The following is a 20,924-nucleotide window of genomic DNA, read 5'->3' as shown; positions in this document are numbered from 1 at the left end:
ATACATGCATACAATTGATGGGCAGAAAGAGATAAAACACAGTCATGATACTAGAATTGACCCTTGGGTCTTGCCCCACACATTGAAACTTAATTTCTGGAACATAACTTTGAAACAGTCGAGATCCCCAACCCACAGCCATATATAAATACCATTGCTGGAGATAAAAGTCCAGGTGAGTGATACAGGCCCTCTGGGCCTTGTTTGTCTGTCCTTTGAATGTTGTCTACACATAGGATCACTGTGATGTCATTGAGCATGTTTTTTAGAACTTTGTGTTATTTCCTGACAGTTTCTGGTATTTATCTAGTACAATTTTGAGCTGTTATGCTAAGAAAAGTCTTCTACTCAAAATATATATTTTTTCATAAAATATTTCCCCACAAAAAAACTTTGTTAAGAATTTCATGAGAATTGCCCCCAAAACATCAAATTATTATACCTATTCTAGAAATCTTATTTCTTTAGTCAAAATCAAGTATGTTAATGTTTTAATCATACATTATAACTTTGTTTCTACTTCAGATTTCTGTGATTCTCAGTCATATCAGATAATGATACTCAATGTCTGTTAATAACATGTGCCTATTAATGTCATGATCCTGTTAATTTCACATTCTAATGAATATTAATGTCATATCTTCTATTTCCAAAACAGTTCCTCTATTCTTCCATGATTTCAGATTATAATATTAAAAATCTGGACAAGCATGTGCCTGTTTAAGTGTCATATTCCTTTCAATGACATTGTCCTGTTAATGTCATATTCCTGTTAATGTCACATTTCGTTTAGTGTCATATTCCTGTTAACATCATATTCCTGTTAAAGTCATATTCCTGTTAATTTTATATAACTGTAAATGTAAAATTCCTGTCAATGTCTTATTCCTGCTAATGTCATATTTCTATTAATGTCATATACCTGTTAAAGTCATATTCCTAATATTGTCATATTCATGTTAATGTCATATTCCTAATATTGTCATATTCCTGTAATAGTCATACTCCTGTAATAGTCATACTCCTGTAATAGTCATATTCCTGTAAGAGTCATACTCCTGTTAGTGTCATATTGCTGTTAACATCATATTCTTGTTAACATCATATTTTTGTTAAAGTCATATTCCTGTAAAAGTCATATTCCTGTTGGTGTCATATTCCTGTTAACATCATATTCTTGTTAAAGTCATATTCCTGTAAAAGTCATATTCCTGTTAGTGTCATATTTCTATTAATGTCATATACCTGTTAATGTCATATTCCTGTTAAAGTCATATTCCTAATATTGTCATATTCATGTTAATGTCATATTCCTAATATTGTCATATTCATGTTAATGTCATATTCCTAATATTGTCATATTCCTGTAATAGTCATGCTCCTGTAATAGTCATACTCCTGTAATAGTCATATTCCTGTAAGAGTCATACTCCTGTTAGTGTCATATTACTGTTAACATCATATTCTTGTTAACATCATATTCTTGTTAAAGTCATATTCCTGTAAAAGTCATATTCCTGTTGGTGTCATATTCCTGTTAANTGTTTATATCATATTCCTGTTAGTGTCATATTCCTGTTAATATAACATTCCTGTTTGTGTCATAATTCTGTTGTTTGTCTTGGGTCTGTTAGTGTCATATTCCTGTAAGAGTCCTTTTCCTGTTAGTGTCATATTCCTGTAAGAGTCTTACTCCTGTTAGTGTCATATTCCTGTTAACATCATATTATTGTTAAAGTCATATTCCTGTAAGAGTCATATTCCGGTTAGTGTCATATTCCTCTTAATATCATATTCCTGTTTATATCATATTCCTGTTTATATCATATTTCTGTTAGTGTCATATTCCTCTTAATATTACATTCCTGTTAGTGTCATATTCCTGTTAGTGTCATATTCCTGTTGTTTGTCTTGGGTCTGTTATAAAGGTTGGATTAGTTCATTACGAAATATCAGGGATGAATGAGTTAAATCTTCACGTGGTACTTATGCAGAACATGTATTCAGAAAAAGAATTGAATTTGAAATTGAATAACCCTGTTTATTTGTGTTTTTTAGGTCGGAGTTTCACATACCCCAGGGAATCAATGCATTTGATTACAATCAGACTCTTAACCTCATAGGTAAGTAGTTCTGTTCAATATACCAGGGTATTGTTAAATTTACAGAAATATTTAATTTGAAATGTTTAAAAAAAAATATTATCAAATAACCCTTTCACCACTGTACACCATAATTGACTCATCCATATATATATATATATCAATGCATGGCAGAGTCTACTGAAGTAACATAGGGGTGAAAGGGTTAACCAGGTAGCACGATTGGTTAGAGTTATGCCTATCGATTTAAACTAGTCTAGGGTTTGCATTCCCTTCTGTCAAAACTAATGTTGAAACAATGATTGTACAACCAAAAAACAGTTCCCAAGACTTTAGTTGTAGTTTTTGTGTGTGGTACGGGGATCCTTATATATGGCATAGAACTATCAGGTTTGAAGTTTAATCGTGAGTATGACTTTCTGTTTTAGCCACAGCTGGTGTCAATCATCACGTCTGCTTGTGGAATCCTTACGTCGTCTCCAAACCAAACGGGGTCAGTATTTAAATTACAAGTCATTTGAACTTTGACCTGTAAAGCCTAAGATGTAATTGAATTATCAAACATAGACAGAAGCACGCATTTCTCAATCATCATCATTTATACACATTGACAAGCATCGTCGGTATCATCCTTATCCTCATCATCATCATCAACATATGACTTTTTGCTACAGGTGCTGAGAGGTCACATGGCCAGTGTAATACAGGTGCATTTCATGAAGAGCCGTGCACAGCTGATAAGTTTCTCTAAGGACAAGGTTCTGAGGATCTGGGACGTTCAGCTCCAAGTGTGTATCCAGAGATTGGCTGGAATGTTCCCTAAGGGGCCTGAAGGTAAGTAGTGTTCCCTGAGGGGCATGAAGGTAGGGAATGTTCCCTAAGGGGCCTGAAGGCAGATATAGCTAGATTATTCCCTAAGGGGCCCTAAGGAAGGTAGAGCTTGATTGTCCCCAAGGGGCCTGAGGGTAGGTACAGCTGGATTGTCCCCTAAGGGGCCTGTGGGTAGGTACAGAGATAGATTCTTCTCTAAGGGGTCTGAAGGTAGGTACAGAGCTAGATTGTCGCCTAAGGGGCCTGAGGGTAGGTAGAACTAGATTGTCCCCTAAGGGGCCTGAGGGTAGGCAGAGCTAGATTGTTCCCTAAGGGGTATGTGGGTAGGCAGAGCTAGATTGTCCTCTAAGGGGCCTGAGGGTAGGTAGAGCTAGATTGTCCCCTAAGGGGCCTGTGGGTAGGTAGAGCTAGATTGTTCCCTAAGGGGCCTGTGGGTAGGTAGAGCTAGATTGTTCCCTAAGGGGCCTGTGGGTAGGTACAGAGCTAGATTGTTCCCTAAGGGGTATGTGGGTAGGCAGAGCTAGATTGTTCCCTAAGGGGCCTGAGATTAGGTAGAGCTAGATTGTCCCCTAAGGGGCCTGAGGGTAGGTAGAGCTAGATTGTCCCCTAAAGGGCCTGTGGGTAGGTAGAGCTAGATTGTTCCCTAAGGGGCCTGTGGGTAGTAGGTAGAGCTAGATTGTTCCCTAAGGGGCCTGTCGGTAGGCAGAGCTAGATTGTTCCCTAACGGCCATGTGGGTATGCAGAGCTAGATTGTTCCCTTAGGGGCCTGTGGGTAGGCAGAGCTAGATTGTCCCCTAAGGGGCCTGCAGGTAGGTAGAGCTTGATTGTCCCCTAAGGGGCCTGAAGGTAGGTACAGCTCGATTGTCCCCTAAGGGGCCTGCAGATGGGTAGAGCTAGATTGTCTTCTAAGGGGCCTGCAGGTAAGTAAAGTTAGATTGTCCCCAAAGGGACCTGAGGGTAGGTAAAGCTAGATTGTCCCCAAAGGGGCCTGCAGGTAAGTACAGTTAGATTGTCCCCAAAGGGACCTGAGGGTAGGTAGAAATAGATTGTTGTGCTAAGGGGCCTGAGGGTAGGTAGAGCTAGATTGTCCACTAAGGGGTCTGAAGGTAGGTAAACTAGATTGTCTTCTAAGGGGCCTGCAGGTAAGTAAAGTTAGATTGTCTCCAAGGGGACCTGAGGGTAGGCAGAGCTAGATTGTCCCCTAAGGGGCCTGACGGTAGGTAGACTAGATTGTCTTCTAATGGGCCTGCAGGTAAGTAAAGTTAGATTGTCACAAAAGGGTCCTGAGGGTAGGTAGAGCTAGATTGTTGTGCTAAGGGGCCTGAGGGTAGGAAGAGCTAGATTGTCCCCTAAGGGGTCTGAAGGTAGGTAGACTAGATTGTCTTCTAAGGGGCCTGCAGGTAGGTTAAGTTAGATTGTCCTCTAAGGGGCCTGCAGGTAGGTTAAGTTAGATTGTCCTCTAAGGGACCTGAAGGTAGGTAGAGCTAGATTGTCCCCTAAGGGGCCTGCAGGTCGGCAGTTGGGAAAGTTTCTTCAAGTTTGCTTTGTAACTAAGCAAGTCACAATACACTATATATTTCATCATGAGTTTCCTCTTGAGATTCTATGGAATACAGCTTTTGCTTTAGCTTGAGGGATATAGCAAGTTTCTTCTTCTCTGTCTTTTCCGAGGGAGCTATAAACTTGCTATATCCCTAAATTCAGTATGTTTTTAAAAAAGCATTATTCCGAGCCACAAGATCCAGCAAACAACTGGTAACTAATCTATTGTGTTTGACTTGAGTCCCATTTTTTATAACAATAGGCCTAGGAAGGGATGAGTCAGTACAAGCACTGTCAAACTCTCACCTGATTGGCTCATTAATTTCTGTGAAAGATTTTGAATACGGCTGAGCGAGTTATAATTAAGTCTGCAGTGTTATTTTATTTTTCGGACTTAACACACAACTGAAAGAGGACAATTCTATACATTGAATTTATCAATTCTTTTCCACAGTCTATAGCTGTCTGTATTTTGACGAGCAAAGGGAGAGAAGCGGGCTAGAGAAGAATCGCTTACTCATCACATTTAACTACCAACTCACCATGATGGAAATGAAGGCGGAGATTCGGGATCGCATCATGTCACATGACAAACCAGTGATCAGCGCCATCTATAACACCACTTACAATCAGGTACGGCTCTGTGGGAATCGTACATCTGTCATACATGCCAGAATTCTTGGAGACCAAGCTATGAGTTTCACAATGATTTTAAGAGAATAGCGGTTAAAATAACCTTGAGGTTTTATTCGCGACGTTTTTCACGGCAAAAGCCCTACCTTATTGAACTAAATTAATGAAATAAAGCACAAAATCTTTAAGTAAGGAACTTTGTTTTGACTTTGGCAGAGTTTTTTGTATAAATTATATGATTATATAATATCTATTTAATAGCGCAAAGTTTACGAAACAAAATATCACATAGTTGAGATATACTGAAGAAGCAGATTTTACTTTAAATTTCGAAATTTAGGGACAGGCCAATATGTTCAATTTAGGAGACATTAAACTTTGAATTATCTGTTATCACATTTATGGGTGGTTGAATGTTTGATCAATTGCAAAAATTATATGAAAATAAATGTATTTGTATCTATATTTTGATGTAAATGTTATCAAGACAGGTTATTTATGAATAATTCAGATTTTATTAAGTTTAGTAAAAAAAGTTTTTTTTTTCTTATTTTATTTTTTTCATCTTCATGTTAATGTTGTTGTTTTTTTGTGATCAAAAGTTACATATTACGTTTTTTTGGTGATTTCATCTTCTTATATAAAGTGAAAATAAGATGCTCACAAAAAATAAATGATATACAATATATGTACACTCACTTTCTCTTAATATAATTATATTTTTGTGTTTTTGATGGTTGTTAGTGGAAGCTGAAATAGAAGTTATAAAAAAATCATATTTGTTCTTTAACTCAAGTACCAGCATGGTGCCATAGATTGTATGAAACAGTTAGAAAAAAGAATTCTGAAAAGAATTTAGTTCTAACGTATATATTCGTAATACTCTTCATTGTTCATGAAAAGGAGAATCGCTCAAACATACAAAAGACTAAAAGAAATACTTTGGAGTCATTTTTTTTTTTAATTTCTTTTTTTAAGGTGGTCAGTGTTTGCCAATCAGGAACTCTCATCATCTGGATGATTGACACAGGTCAAAAGGTCAAACAGTTCAGCAGTGCCCATGGCAACGCAGAGGTCACATGTCTGTCTCAGGATCCAACAGGCACAAAGCTGTTTACAGGTAGCACAGACGGAACTGTCAAGGTAAATACCGACATTTTACCTAAACAAATAGAACTTTGGTCAGCTAGTAGCGATTTAAAATTATTTTTAATTATCAAATTATTTTTTTGCAGAATAAACTTTTTTTTTAATTACCCCCTACTTACCCCGGTATGCAATATATGTAGTTGCATCATCAATGTGTGTGTGTCCGTCTGTCAGTTTCTTCATAGGAATGATGTCTAAATATTGTTAAATGATTGAATAATTATTTTGTAGAACATACCGTTTCTTATTAACCCCCCCCCCAAATTATTGATGTATGTAGTAACTTTTTTAGTGTGTTTGTCTGTCTGTTTGTTCATGTATCTGTAGTTAAAAGCTTATGTGAGATATTTCATGAACCCTTCAAAAGATTTGGTACATAATTACAACGTAGTATGGTAACTGAATTCTATTGTGTCATTAGGTCATTTGTTTCGGTCATATAGTTTACACACAAAAAACGAGCAATGTATATTGATAGTGATTTTGAGTGATTTTGATAGTGATTTTGATTGATTTTGATACTGATTTTGATAGTGATATTGATAGTGATTTTGATAGTGATTTTGAAGGAGAGGAATTTAAAATGTCTCCCATTTTGACAGATGTGGGATTTCAATGGCCACAATTCTCATTCGCTGGAGTGTGCAGGCGGACAACCAGCAGACGTGGGGCAGGTGCTCAACCTCAAACGCAGCATCGTCGTGGTGGGCTGGGCCAGGTATGTAAATTAGCATGAAAGTAACAACTGACAGGTGGTGGGATGGGCCAGGTATGTTAATTAGCATGAAAGTAACAACTGACAGGTGGTGGGCTGGGCCAGGTATGTTAATTAGCATGAAAGTAACAACTGACAGGTGGTGGGCTGGGTCAGGTATGTTAATTAGCATGAAAGTATATAACAACTGACAGGTGTAAAAATATATATACTGTACGTGCAATTTGTGTTGTTAGAATTAGTGGTGTTCAAATAATTGAAAAAAGTTGAAAGTCGATCGATATTGGTGAAAAAGTAAGTGCTCGATTACAATATCTATTAATCGAAAACTGCTTAAATATGCTAAATTTATTTAAAACTGCAATGTATCCGAAGATTTTTCTTCGCCCAGCATATTGTTTGAAGTGTCGGGTGTAGGCGGAAATATCTTCTCTCGCTATTAGGTAAAGATGATTGCATACTGTAGTTTCGTATTTTTCTAAACATTACACAATGTATTTACCAAAGTTTTGACAAGTCTTCCGATAATCGATTATAATATCTCATCTGATTCCCAACACTAGTTAGAATTTATCTCCAAATAAATTTTACCTGATTGGTATTAACACATGTGTTTCTGTCAAATGAGTAATCAGTTCTTGTGTTTCTGTCAAATGAGTAATCAGTGCTTGTGTTTCTGTCAAATGAGTAATCATTTCTTGTGTTTCTGTCAAATGAGTAATCAGTTCTTGTGTGCCTTTCAAATATATCATCAATTATTGCTAATTTTTCAAACATGTCATCAGTGCTTGTGTACCTTTCAAATGTCTAATTATAGATTCTTCTGTATTTTCAAACATGTCATCAATTCTTCATCAATTTATCAATTGTTCCTGGCCAAGAGTAAAAAAACCACTCATCAATGATATTTCTAAATTAACTCATTCACCCCTGAAATTTCATAATGAACTATTCCAACCTTTGAATTGGAAGAGTTCTAATGTGTCTTTAGGGGTGAATGAGTTAAGTTATTGTTGTTGAACTAACTGCCCAAAACGGTAATGGCGTCATCTTGTATATTGTCTAACTCTGTAATGGAGATTGATCGTGTGATGTCTACAATCTCTCTGTACAATTCCAATAGTCAACGATTTGAATCTAATAGTCAATGATTTGAATCTAATAGTCAACAATTTGAATCTAATAGTCAACGATTTGAATCTAATAGTCAACGATTTGAATCTAATAGTCAATGATTTGAATCTAATAGTCAACGATTTGAATCTAATAGTCAATGATTTGAATCTAATAGTTAACAATTTGAATCTTATAGTCAACAATTTGAATCTAATAGTCAACAATTTGAATCTTATAGTCAACAATTTGAATCTAAAAGTCAAGAATATGTTCATTTAAGCTGAATCTATGGTACAGAACACCTTCAACTTAACACATAAAGTTGTCCAGTCAGCTTCCTGGATTTGATCATGTGATGTTTAATGTTGTTTATGTTCCAGATATGTGACGATATTCCGAGACTCAGCCCTACGAGACACTGGTGCCTTGTTTGCACAGGTCACTCCCTCCGAGTGGAAAGGTGGACAGGTCAGTATTCAAGGTTTTTTTTTATTTCAAAAATAAATTTAGGAGTGCTGCAGATTTCAATTGTACATAGGATTACGGTCGCCTTCTAGCTTCAAGCTAGAGGGAATTTCCCTTTAGCTCAGTGGTAGAGCGTTCATCTAAGAGGTCTGGGATCATGGGTTTGATCCCCGTTTGAAGCACACTACTCTCTTTCCTATTAAAAATGGTGTCCAAGACCTTCCCTGTACATGTGGTGACAGGGAGTTAGAACCTGGGTTAACTGTTGTTGTGTTCGAGGGCAAACACATATAAAAGGAGGGGAAAGTCATAGTGTGACAGATTTTAATTGCACATAGGATTACAGGCACCTTCTAGCTTTACGATAGAGGGATTTTCCCTTTAGCTCGGTAATAGAGTATCCGATAAGGAAGTCTGAGATCACAGGTTCGATTCCCGGTGAAGCACACTACTCTTTCCCTGTTACATAAGAACAAAATTGCTGTTTAAAAATAAGCTTGATCACTATTTGAGTAAAGTGTAATTAATTTAATAAAGAATTGAAATTCTATATGCCTGTATTTTGCAGATCTTACTTTGGTATGCTATTCTTCGGTCTATCTGTCTGTCTGTCGTTCTGTCAATCTCGTTAATCCTGTCTGCTAAAAAAATTGCTTGCTTGCAATAATTTCCTTTAAATGCAGCTATTAATCAGCCTCTTTTAGCAGATACAAATAAGTGTACGGGAAATTAATGCTAATTTGGATAATAAGCAAAATTAACATATGCAAATGTATCTAATTTGCATATTACAACCTGATTGGTCATTGCACTTGCAAGGTAAACTTCACCAAATATATGGACCAGTTGGTCTTTGAATGTTGCAACACGAATACATTACATTGTTTGTGCATATAGTAAAACTTTGATATTACATATTTCCAAACTGATGAATCTTATTGATGATATTTGATTTGTTGCTTAGGAACACCCTGAGGACATCCTCTGCTGTGCCTTCACGGCTCCTAACACCATGGTAACCGGATCGTACGATGGAGAGATTGTCGTGTGGAATACAAACTCGGAGCAGGCCTCTCGCCACCTCAGTCAACGGTCTCGCCGGAAGATGCTTAAATCTCGCACCAAGTCCATCGTGTCTACAACAAATCGTGATGTGAGTCTAAACGAGATGTCACCTGAATGTTTGCCTCTTATGATGGTCTAACATTATGTCATTGGTACAAAGAGAAGCATTAAAACGACACTGATCCCATTTGCATTCAGATTCTTATAAAAAAAATAAAAATATCGGTAATGTTTATAACAGATGGTTATAAAAAAAATTCTACTAGTACTTTGTTGTGTTGCTAATAATAGAATGTACGTCTGTAAAGATTTGTTTACTAAATCCAGGTTGCAAGAGTATCGGAGACGGATGCCGAGTCTCGTCCAAGATCTCGCCCCAACTCTCGTCCAAAATCTACAACAAATGGTGGAACAAAGGAAGAGCAGGTAAAATGATTGTTTGCGTTTAAAGTTTACTTAATTTTTTTCCTCACAAAACTGTTAGAAGCATGATGAAAAAATGTCAATTTATCTATTTATAGAAACAGGAATGTATCATATTTTGACACGACCATTTAAAACAAATTAAACACTTCATGTTTCTTTGATATCTTCAAAAGAATTTCCTTTTTTTTCCCCCCAATTTTACAGAAGGAGTTTGGATTTGCTGTTTCTCGACTGATTTTCTTGGAAAGCAGAAAAACGAATTCTGGGGGAGGTAGCGCCAACCTCATGTCTTGTGGTGGTAGCGGAATGGTTCGGTTCTGGAACACTTCGACAAGTTCTTTGGCTGCCGAGTTTCAAGCGCACACAAATGGTAAGCCGACTGAAAAAAGCTTGAAGTCACACTGAAACAGCTTTTTGAATTGTGTGATTTTTTTTTGGACACAAAATGAAATGTTCTTTTTACCACTCAACTAGCGTTGCTGCCCAAACATAACCTACTAAATGTACATGACATTCATATAGACTGTATTATGCCATGGTATACATGATGACGTCATCATTTTTAACATTAGGTACCACTGACCCTCCGCGGTCGATGGCTGTTCTATTCATTGACGAAACATGCATATATACGATGCATACACTTAAACAGAATTTTATTGAGGTATATTTTAACTCATTCACCCCTGAAGACACATTTGAACTCCTCCAATTCAAAGGTTGGAATAGTTCATTAAGAAATTTCTTTTTCTTTCTTGTCCCTCTCTCTCTTTTCATTACTCTTTTCTTTCCTAAATCTTCTTCTAAAACAATACAATGGTACATAACACCTAATATCCTGGTTTCAACATGTGAAAATAGCCAAACTGTTGTTTTTTTTTCTTTTTTTTGTATTTGTTTGCTTCTCAACTACAATGCATACAATATTATTCTATGTATCTTGTTTCAAACTTACAAAGAAAATAATTGTTTTTCTACATTGGTACCCAAATCGATGTAATAATATAAGAATGTTAAAAAAATGTCAAGACAAACAAAAAACTTGTGCGAAAATTAAGAATGTGAGACTAAAATATGATGTGTTATGTTTAATGTACTGTTGAAAAAATTCAAAAAAAAAAAAATATATATAAAAAAAATCAAAAAAAATCAGGGGTAAATGAGTTAATTTCCTATGGAATTAAAATGATCCAAATGCCAGTGCAGTACCCAGCACCATTCTGTTTGCCTGCAAATCTGTTTCATTCATATAGACTGTAAGTGCAATATCAACAGATGTAACAGGAAACTCAATAACTTGGATCGAAGGTTTTTATGAAACATTAATGGCTGCTCAAGCACATGACCTCAGACCACAATTAAGGTCATAGGAGTGTATTGCTAAACGGAAGTAGGAAGTACATCCCTAGTTGAAAATCCAATGTAGGGAGACAGTATCACAATTTCCGCATATTCTAATGTTTAATATTAAACTGATGAATATTGTATGCTTATTATTGACAGAACAGTGTGTTTTTTCAATATTAAAGTATTGCAAATGAATCCAGGCATTAATTCAGTTTTTTTTTTAACAATGTTTCACATGTGTCCATTTTTCTGTACTTCAGGAAACTGACTACCTATTTCACTACTGTGAAGTTTTCCAAGAATGATAACTCATTGCATGCAGTTACTATGTGTATATGGTTTTATTATAAAATACAATTTTTAATCGTTTATAGATGATTAATTTTACACAATTTCAGCATTTATGAAATTCATTTACATTAATGCAATACTAATCTATGTTAGTATCATTTTTATTGACATTATTTTGCAAAAAAAAAAATGTGTTTCAGGTCTTTTTTCAAAATTCAATCCTTTTTACATAAATTTCCATTTAAAATCCTTAAAATTCTGACAACCTATATTTTTTTTGTGGCAGAAAATTTTCTTTACTTCAAAGCAATATAACTACAAAATTTGAATAAATTCTACTGAGAAATGGCGACACAATCCTATTACCTTAATTGACCTTTATCTTCTTACCAAAGAAAAATATTTTAAAAATTGTTTGATAATTTCGCTCGATACCTGATCTTGATAGGTTTTTTCCAGCTAGCGTATAACATGAAATGTTCCTGTGTATTTTCTTTTGTGGCCTGAAGCAATTTAGATCGTTTCGTAGATTCCCCATATAAACAAATAAAGAGTGGTCAAGTTTATCGATTAAATTTGTTGTATTTATTTTCGTGGGTTCGTAGCCTCCACGAAAAATCAACGAATACTTCATGTTATACAGTCAGTATCAAGACATATTTGTGTTGAGCTGGAAAAATTAAGTATTTGTGACTGGCATATTTTAAAGATGATTTTGATTATGCCGTTGAGCTATATGATATGACTGTGAAATTCATTCTTTGGGGACCAACAACATGCCATATCCCCAAAATAATTTCTACACAAATCAATCAACCATGATAAAGGGGGGAAAAGATCATGCTTCATTTTAGTATGACATATAGTTTCATTTCATTCATACGAAAGAAATAAAAACTAATTTAGAAAGGAACCTAAAATTAAAAAATGCACCTCAGATTTTTCAACGAACCAGGAGCATTTTATAAATTACTTCAGAAGGGATTGAAGTTAATTAAAAGATATTTCAACATATTTGGAGGTTGTTTTGTTACGAAATTCATCACAATATGTCTTTTTTTCATGTTGCTTAGGAAGCATAATCATGGCGACGGACAAACTGAACCAGTGGTTGGTAACGGGTGATGCTGATGGACTCATCAAGGTCTGGGAGATCACAGAGTACTGCATGCATAGCCAAACTGACGTCATACTCAAGTCAAGTCCGCGTAAGTCATACTCAAGTCAAGTCCGCGTAAGTCATACTCAAGTCAAGTCCGCGTAAGTCCTACTCCAGTCAAGTCTGCGTAAGTCATACTCCAGTCAAGTCCACGTAAGTCATACTCCAGTCAAGTCTGCGTAAGTCCTACTCCAGTCAAGTCCGCGTAAGTCCTACTCCAGTCAAGTCTGTGTAAGTCCTACTCCAGTCAAGTCCGCGGAAGTCCTACTCCAGTCAAGTCCGTGTAAGTCATACTCCAGTCAAGTCTGCGTAAGTCCTGCTCCAGTCAAGTCCGCGTAAGTCCTACTCCAGTCAAGTCCGCGTAAGTCCTAGTCCAGTCAAGTCCATGTAAGTCCTAGTCCAGTCAAGGCTGCGTAGGTCCTACTCCAGTCAAGTCCGCGTAAGTCCTACTCCAGTCAAGTCGGCGTAAGTCCTACTCCAGTCAAGTCTACGTAAGTCCTACTCCAGTCAAGGCTGCGTAGGTCCTAATCCAGTCAAGTCCCCGTAAGTCCTACTCCAGTCACGTCCGTGTAAGTCCTACTCCAGTCAAGTCTGCGTACGTCCTACTCCAGTCAAGTCCGTGTAAGTCATACTCCAGTCAAGTCCGCGTAAGTCATACTCCAGTCAAGTCTGCGTAAGACATACTCCAGTCAAGTCTGCGTAAGTCCTACTCCAGTCAAATCCGCGTAAGTCCTACTCCAGTCAAGTCCGTGTAAGTCCTACTCCAGTCAAGTCTGCGTAAGTCATACTGCAGTCAAGTCCCCGTAAGTCCTACTCCAGTCAAGTCCCCGTAAGTCATACTCCAGTCAAGTCTGCGTAAGTCCTACTCCAGCCAAGGCCTACATCACCTATACACGTTCTATACCCTCTTTGCCCTCCTTCATCATCTTTACTTCCTATACCCCATTTGCCCTCCTACATCACATTTACTTCCTATTCCACATATACCTTCTTACATCACCTATACGTCCTATACCACCTATACCCTCCTACATCACCTTAAATAACTATGTCTTCCTACATCACCTATACGTCATATACCACCTATACCATCCTACATTATCTATACCCTCTCACACGCCTATACCCTCTTACATCACTCATACTTCCTATACAACCTATACCGTTCTACATCACCTTTACCTACTATACCACCATAACCCTTCTACTTCACCTTTACTTCCTATAGCACCTATACCCCCCTACATCACCTATACGTCCTATACCACCTATACCCTCCTACATTACCTTAAATAACTATACCCTTCTACATCACCTTAAATAACTATACCCTTCTACATCACCTTAAATAACTATATCCTCCTACACCACCTTTAGTTATTATACCACATGTACCCTCCTACATCATCTATACCCTCTTACGCCACATCTACCCTCCTACATCACCTATACATCCTAACCCACCTATACCCTCATATGTCATCTATACTTCTTATACCACCATATACTTCCTATACCACTTATACCCTCCTACATCACCTATACGTCCTACACCACCTATACCCTCCTACATCACCTATACGACCTATACCACCTATACCCTCCTACACCACATGTACCCTCCTACATCATCTATACCCTCTTACACCAACTATACTCTGCTACATCACCTTTACTTTCTATACCTTCCTACGTCACCTTTACTTTCTATACCTTGATACGTCACCTTTACTTTCTATACCTTCATATGTCACCTTAACTTCCTATGCCACCTATACCTTCCTACATCACCTATACTTCCTAACCCACCTATACCCTCATACGTCATCTATACTTCTTATACCACCATATACTTCCTATACCACTTATACCCTCCTACATCAGCTTTATTAACTATATCCACCTATATCCCCCTACATCAACTATACTTCCTATACCACCTATACCCTCCTACATATGTACATAACATTTACATCCTAAATCACCTATACCCTCCTGCATATGTACATAACATTTACTTCCTATATCACCTATACCCTCCTACATATGTACATAGCATTTACTTCCTATATCACCTATACCCTCCTACATATGTACATAACATTTACTTCCTATACCACCTATACCCTCCTGCATATGTACATAACATTTACATCCTATATCACCTATACCCTCCTACATCACCTATACTTACTTTACGACCTACATCCTTCTACATCACCTACAATTGTAACCTGAATTTACCATCTATACCCTCCTGCATTTATTTTGTTATTTTATTTAAGTTATTATGTTCATTTAATTTATTCCAAAAAATTATTTCATTTTATTGATTTATTAATTAATTTGTTTTATTTATTTAATTTCATTTTTTTTATTTCATTTGAATTAATTAATTAATTAATTTGTTTTATTTATTCAATTTAATTATTTATTGATATTTTTAAGCCGCTCTTGGCGAGAGCCGAGCAGCTTATTTTCATACGTGGCGGTTTTTGCCATTCATGATTTAACCATAAACACGTTCTTTATTAGTCTTTTCAATATTTTAAATACTTGTTTGAATACTCATCACCATTTTATTAAATATTAAAAATTAATAATAATGTGTCTTCTTAATGCAGCTTAAAGAAATACCGAATACACAACTAGTAAAATTGCTAGGTCTCAATGATTTTCAACGGCGTAATCAAAGTCAATTTATTGTCAATGTTGGCAGGGGCCTTGTACCTCTCGAACCTCGCAGGCAGCACCCCCAATACATATTGCGTGTCGAGCACAGGACCACAGACTTTGATAACAATCTAATTCCGTGACAGGACTTACATAATTTGACCTGGACGTAAATAAAACCCACAATATAGACAATAAAATTAAGGAAAAACCATACACATAGAGATAAAACTACAAATATTTTATAAAATGAAACTCGCCGTTTAGACGCACTAATTATATATCTTCAATCCAGACTACCCTGGTGTCATTACGAAACCATCAGCCCATCGGTGATGGAAGTATTAGTAGATTTAGTGTAATTTGATTCATGTATTCATATGAACAGAATGATATAAGAATGGAAATTAAATATTTAAAATATACAAATAACCAATTACTCAATTACTTTCTTCTAAAAATTTTACTGGCCAATTCAGGTAAGTGTATAGACATGCACCCATCAATCAGCACATAAATATAAGTCATTGCTAAACTTCCGACCGATTATTTCACGTATTTATCTATTTTATTTGTATATTTATTTTGTTTTTAATTTGCAAACTTTATTATCCATATAACTATTTTTTATATAAAAAACAATCAGCACTCACATATTCTTCAAATAACCTGCACATCGATCGTTTTCTTACATAACCAGCAAAACGCACATTCAACGCTAAAGTTAAAACACACAACAAACGGTCAACGCAAACGCAACCCAAACGCAACGCGACGGAAATGTGACACAAACGCAACGCACTTTTGGTAAAGAAAAACGGTCCAGGGTCTGTAGGTGTATCATGACCTCCCAAAAATATTGCGTATCGTATCATAATTATTATATCGCAATGTATCGTCCATGATTTAGCGTTACGTCCCTAGTTCTTACTTTGTTTTTGAGTGTGTTACGTTAATATTTTGTTGGGTATTTTCCCATATCTTTATTGTTTATTTTGTTAATGATTCCACTGCAGATATATTCATACACAATTTGCAAATTTCACATTCTCTAATTACTGTTGAAAGGAATGCCTTTATACTCTTGATATTTGTATTATTATTATTAAAAAAAAGAAAAAAAAGATTATTTTTTTTTATTCATTTTCATTTTTTTTACATGACATGATTCAACACATATGGTACATGATTGTTGTTAAGCTCCTAAAGCTTAAGTTTTGTTGTTTGTTTTTAGCGATGAAATGTCAGTACCAGGCACATACAGACATGATAAACTCTATTGACATGTGCGAGAGAAACGAGCGCAGCCTCATCATCACAGCATCGTCCGACTGTAGCGTGGCTGTGTTTGACGTCCGCGGCAACAAGATTGGTGTCTTCGGACAGGTAGGTCACGGTCATCTAGCATAGAGCAATAAATCTGTCTATACTTTGTTGATTCAGCGTTTTGATCCAGAGCTAGGTTATATTCTCACCTACGCTCTGTGCACACCTGGAATATGTCATAACAACATTGAAAGTGCACTGCTAAGCTATTTGACTGGTCTCAGGTGGAGAAACCTGACCAATCGCTATAAGGCTTATTCCGCCTTTGCATATTGCAGAGTTATCTTCTCTTGGGAGCAGGTATTGATTGTTACGTCATTGGCTTGTGTGAGAAAATTACGTCGTTTTCTCAAAAATTGATGACGTTACTCTCACAAACCAATGACGTAACAATCAATACCTGCTCACAAGATAAGATAACTCTGCAATACGCAAAGACGGAATACCTGTCCCTTGAAGATTACAGAGGAGCAACACCGACTTGAAAGCCAGTCGATTTTACCGTTGTGCAGCTGTGAGATTCTTTTGATGAACATCAAAGGGTCAAACTATTTTTCTCGTCTCATCTACAAGGTGGTGCACACTGGGCCTTCAATTTTGTCATGACATGTTCCAGGGGTGCAGTGAGTGTAAAAATCGTGAATATTCAAGAAGTGATGCTTGAAATTCAAGTGACCTCTGATAAACAGATTATCCATATTCTTTGAAGATATATAAATCAGGAATGTCCAATTTCAGGATTAGATTAGAATACTGGCTTCCAGGCAGATTTTTAGAACTTTTACTAGCCTGGCCTATTATTAATTTCATAGTGGGTATTGAAATTTTCAGCAGACCCATGCACATCAAATCTACTAGCCCCAGGTGTTGGGCTAGTGGAATTGTCTACCCCTGTTATTAAGTAAATAATCTTTGTCGTTTATTTTCTTTTTTTTATGTTTGATTGGGTTTTGGTGTTCAAAGGAATAAAAGAGTAAATCTCAAGTTTGACTTAAGAAAAGAATTTGCATTATTTTATTAATAAGTTATGAAAATTAACTCATTCACCCCTGAAATTTCAAATTAAACTATTTCAACCTTTGAACTGGAAGAGATCAGATGTGACTTTATAGGTGAATGATCAGAGTTAACCCTTTCACCCCTTTGAAACTGTAGTAGGCTCTACCATGCATTGATATGGATGAGTCCATTAAGGTCTTCAGTGGTGAAAGGGTTAAAAACAAAAATTTCATGCTCGAATATTTTTTTATTTAATGATTTTATTAATAAAATATAGAATTATTATTTACAACCAATATGTATATTTCTATTTTGTTCCCATGGAAACAGGAGGAGCACTGGAAGATTGAGACATACGACCCAGCAGAGGAGCTAGAAGACGAGGAAGGCAATAGTGTAAGGGGACATAACTCTGTTTTACATACAATGTATTGAGTTTAGGTCTTTTAGACTATTGGTAAAAATAAGTGTAACCTAATAAGTGCTTAATCAAATTTGTTTTATTTGTTGTAGTTTTGGTCTCATAGGCTATTGGTTAAAAGAAGTTTAACATGAAAAAATATTTAATCTAATTTTCATTTTATTCATCTACATTTGGCAGTTGACCTATTTGTAAAATAGTCTGTAACATGAAATTTTAATGTGCTATGGTAATATTCTGCTGCCAAATGAAAATATGCCTCAAATAATTTTATGAGTACTGAGCAGGGCTGGACTGGGTTGCTTTTTCTTTCACAATAATAGCTCCCAAGAGCTTATATTCCATGTTCAATAGCCAGTGACCTGGTAGCTCAATTGGAAGAGCGCTCATCTAGAGTTCAGTAGGTTCTGGGTTGGAATCCAAGTCCGGCTGTGTATCAATTTTTCCTCTTCCATTACATTTGGTGCCCAACTGATTACACCTACAGAAGGTTTATAAGATTTTTTTTATTAAATTTAGCACTTATCTGTAATCAATTGAGCATCCTTGAATACCACAAACTATAATATGATAGAGTTGTCTCCCTTTGCCAGGAGGAGGAGCCAGAGGATGAGGAGGAAGAGGAGTTGGAGGTAGAGGTGGAAAGTGTGTGGGAGCCGGATGAACGTGCCATCACTGAGCCGGGTACACATAGGATCAACACCTGGGACAGCACCTGTTTAGGTAGGAAAGGCTTGTCCTCTTTCTGTCTTTCTTGTTGTAGAGAGTGATAACAAGGGGAGATCACTGTCTGGGTGGTTTTGCTCTCAAAACTGCGAACTGTATACGGTGTTGTCCAACGCAGCACCTACTCATACCACTGTATTGATTTCATTAGCATTTGTGGCCACTCATGCGTGCGGCTGACTAGTGTACCCTATACTCGCTATGCCGTACGGAATCCTATCATGTTTCCCGTACTGACATTGTTACATAAACACTTGTTTAAGCCAGACACCTGTGTATGTACCGGTGTTTGTGCACATATAGGTGGGATATGTGGCATAGCAAAGGCCTTCAATAAATTAACATATAGATGTAAATATTATAAAGGGTTCTTGTCTACAAAGAAGATCTGAATTGAGTCGTTAATGTATATGTATTACACACATTCTAACCACAGCAAAAGCAGATCACATGATAACATGAATGGCGCGGCTATCGAATCAATATTGCAAATATATTCAAATGTAGAGAGATCTATAAGACAAAGAAAATATAAGTTAAAGTGGATATTGGATTCATCATGCACAACACACCTACATAATTTTAATAAACTACATTAAACAGACATTTGGTTTTCGAAAAATGCAACTTATTAAAGAAGTGTTTCCCCCAGATTTCTGACTAGTAAAACACATAGTTTCCACATTATAAAACGCCTCAAAATGCAGCAAACACATGCTTTTTAACGTATTCATAGCATAGGTCAATCCGGTTGATATTTGCACAATACTTACAAATATGCCGAGTACAAGAATAGACTTCATGACAGTCTAGTGCTGTTGCGTAAAAAGATTTGTAAAGTTTGTTTCAGAAATTAAAATTTCAAAATGCTGATCCTATCGCTGAAATAAGCAGATACACGAGTATATTATTTGTGTCTTGTGCGAGGTCAATAAAGGCCAACAACTTTCCACGATTATCTGATAGGGTTTTGAACAGACTGGGTTCAATTGCATATTTTGTTTGGGGTTTAACGTCACTGATACAGACAGTGTCATATGAGGACGGGTGCCGAGGGAGACCCCACATATTATGAAACATCAATCAAAAGAATTTCTCTCACTTTTCGATTTTTATATCATGAAGATACCAATTTCAGTTTAAACAAATATATACTTTTGTCAATTAGAATTGAGTTAACACTGTAGTGAACTTAAGATAACACTGTAGTGCACTAGAGTTGAATTGGATTTGGTGTTGTTTTGTTTAACTTCCTATTAACAGCTAAGTTCATTTAAGGACGTACATCCTTGTTTGTTGTGTAAGCGTGCATGTGTGTATGTGTGACAGAGACAGGGTATATTAGTGTACTTGCTTCCTTGTGATAGCGAGGATCTGATGCCGACTTTATAGTGCTTTAACAGAAATACCATGCCGAAGGCACCCACCACAGCATTCCGCTCTGTCACAATATACTAACAACAGGTGAACCAGTTGTATATTTTTTAGCCGTTACCCTAAATGATAAATGTTTAGCAGGGAACAGGAGTGCAATACCTCGTTCTCTACGTGTGCACTAGATATCAGAGCATATGATATAGGGATAAGTATGTATTTATTTTTTGTATTGGGTCATAGCTGATGATTTTATTTCTTTCAAATTGGTAATAAAAATTGATAATAAAAAATGAAAAAAAAAAAAAGAGAATCAGGGTCCGGTTATAATTAGGACTTCTAATGCTTATAATGCATAAATCAATAAAAAAAAAATCTTATTTCAAATAGAAAATCTATTTACCAAAATCTTGATTGCTCGATTTATGGAACAAAACTTTTCATATTATGTGTTCTGAAGTCATGCATGCATGCAGTGCATTTTCTAGTGTTCTCTATATAGTTTATATAGTTGTGTGTTTTTCTAAAATAGTTAACTTGTGTTTCCCCCCATCCCACGTGACC

General features: G+C 36.3%; 1 protein-coding gene across 6 annotated transcripts in view; it reads left to right on the top strand.

The window, feature by feature from the left end:
* LOC110462598 (WD repeat-containing protein 49-like) overlaps positions 1–20,924 on the top strand; it is a 95,276-nt gene that overhangs the window by 30,627 nt on the left and 43,725 nt on the right. For all 6 annotated transcript variants that reach the window (XM_021516611.1, XM_021516614.1, XM_021516613.1 and 3 more), the window contains 14 exons: positions 2,059–2,123; positions 2,531–2,595; positions 2,777–2,936; positions 4,930–5,108; positions 6,087–6,251; positions 6,860–6,975; positions 8,469–8,556; positions 9,518–9,706; positions 9,946–10,044; positions 10,249–10,414; positions 12,756–12,890; positions 16,749–16,900; positions 18,170–18,235; positions 18,854–18,983. In XM_021516611.1, coding sequence (XP_021372286.1) covers positions 2,059–2,123; positions 2,531–2,595; positions 2,777–2,936; positions 4,930–5,108; positions 6,087–6,251; positions 6,860–6,975; positions 8,469–8,556; positions 9,518–9,706; positions 9,946–10,044; positions 10,249–10,414; positions 12,756–12,890; positions 16,749–16,900; positions 18,170–18,235; positions 18,854–18,983 — 1,775 coding nt within the window. The remainder of the gene's footprint in view (positions 1–2,058; positions 2,124–2,530; positions 2,596–2,776; positions 2,937–4,929; positions 5,109–6,086; positions 6,252–6,859; positions 6,976–8,468; positions 8,557–9,517; positions 9,707–9,945; positions 10,045–10,248; positions 10,415–12,755; positions 12,891–16,748; positions 16,901–18,169; positions 18,236–18,853; positions 18,984–20,924) is intronic.

Source organism: Mizuhopecten yessoensis, unplaced genomic scaffold, assembly GCF_002113885.1.
Source record: "Mizuhopecten yessoensis strain PY_sf001 unplaced genomic scaffold, ASM211388v2 scaffold10811, whole genome shotgun sequence".
Lineage (NCBI taxonomy): Eukaryota > Metazoa > Mollusca > Bivalvia > Pectinida > Pectinidae > Mizuhopecten > Mizuhopecten yessoensis.
This window is presented reverse-complemented; position numbering and strand designations above follow the sequence as displayed.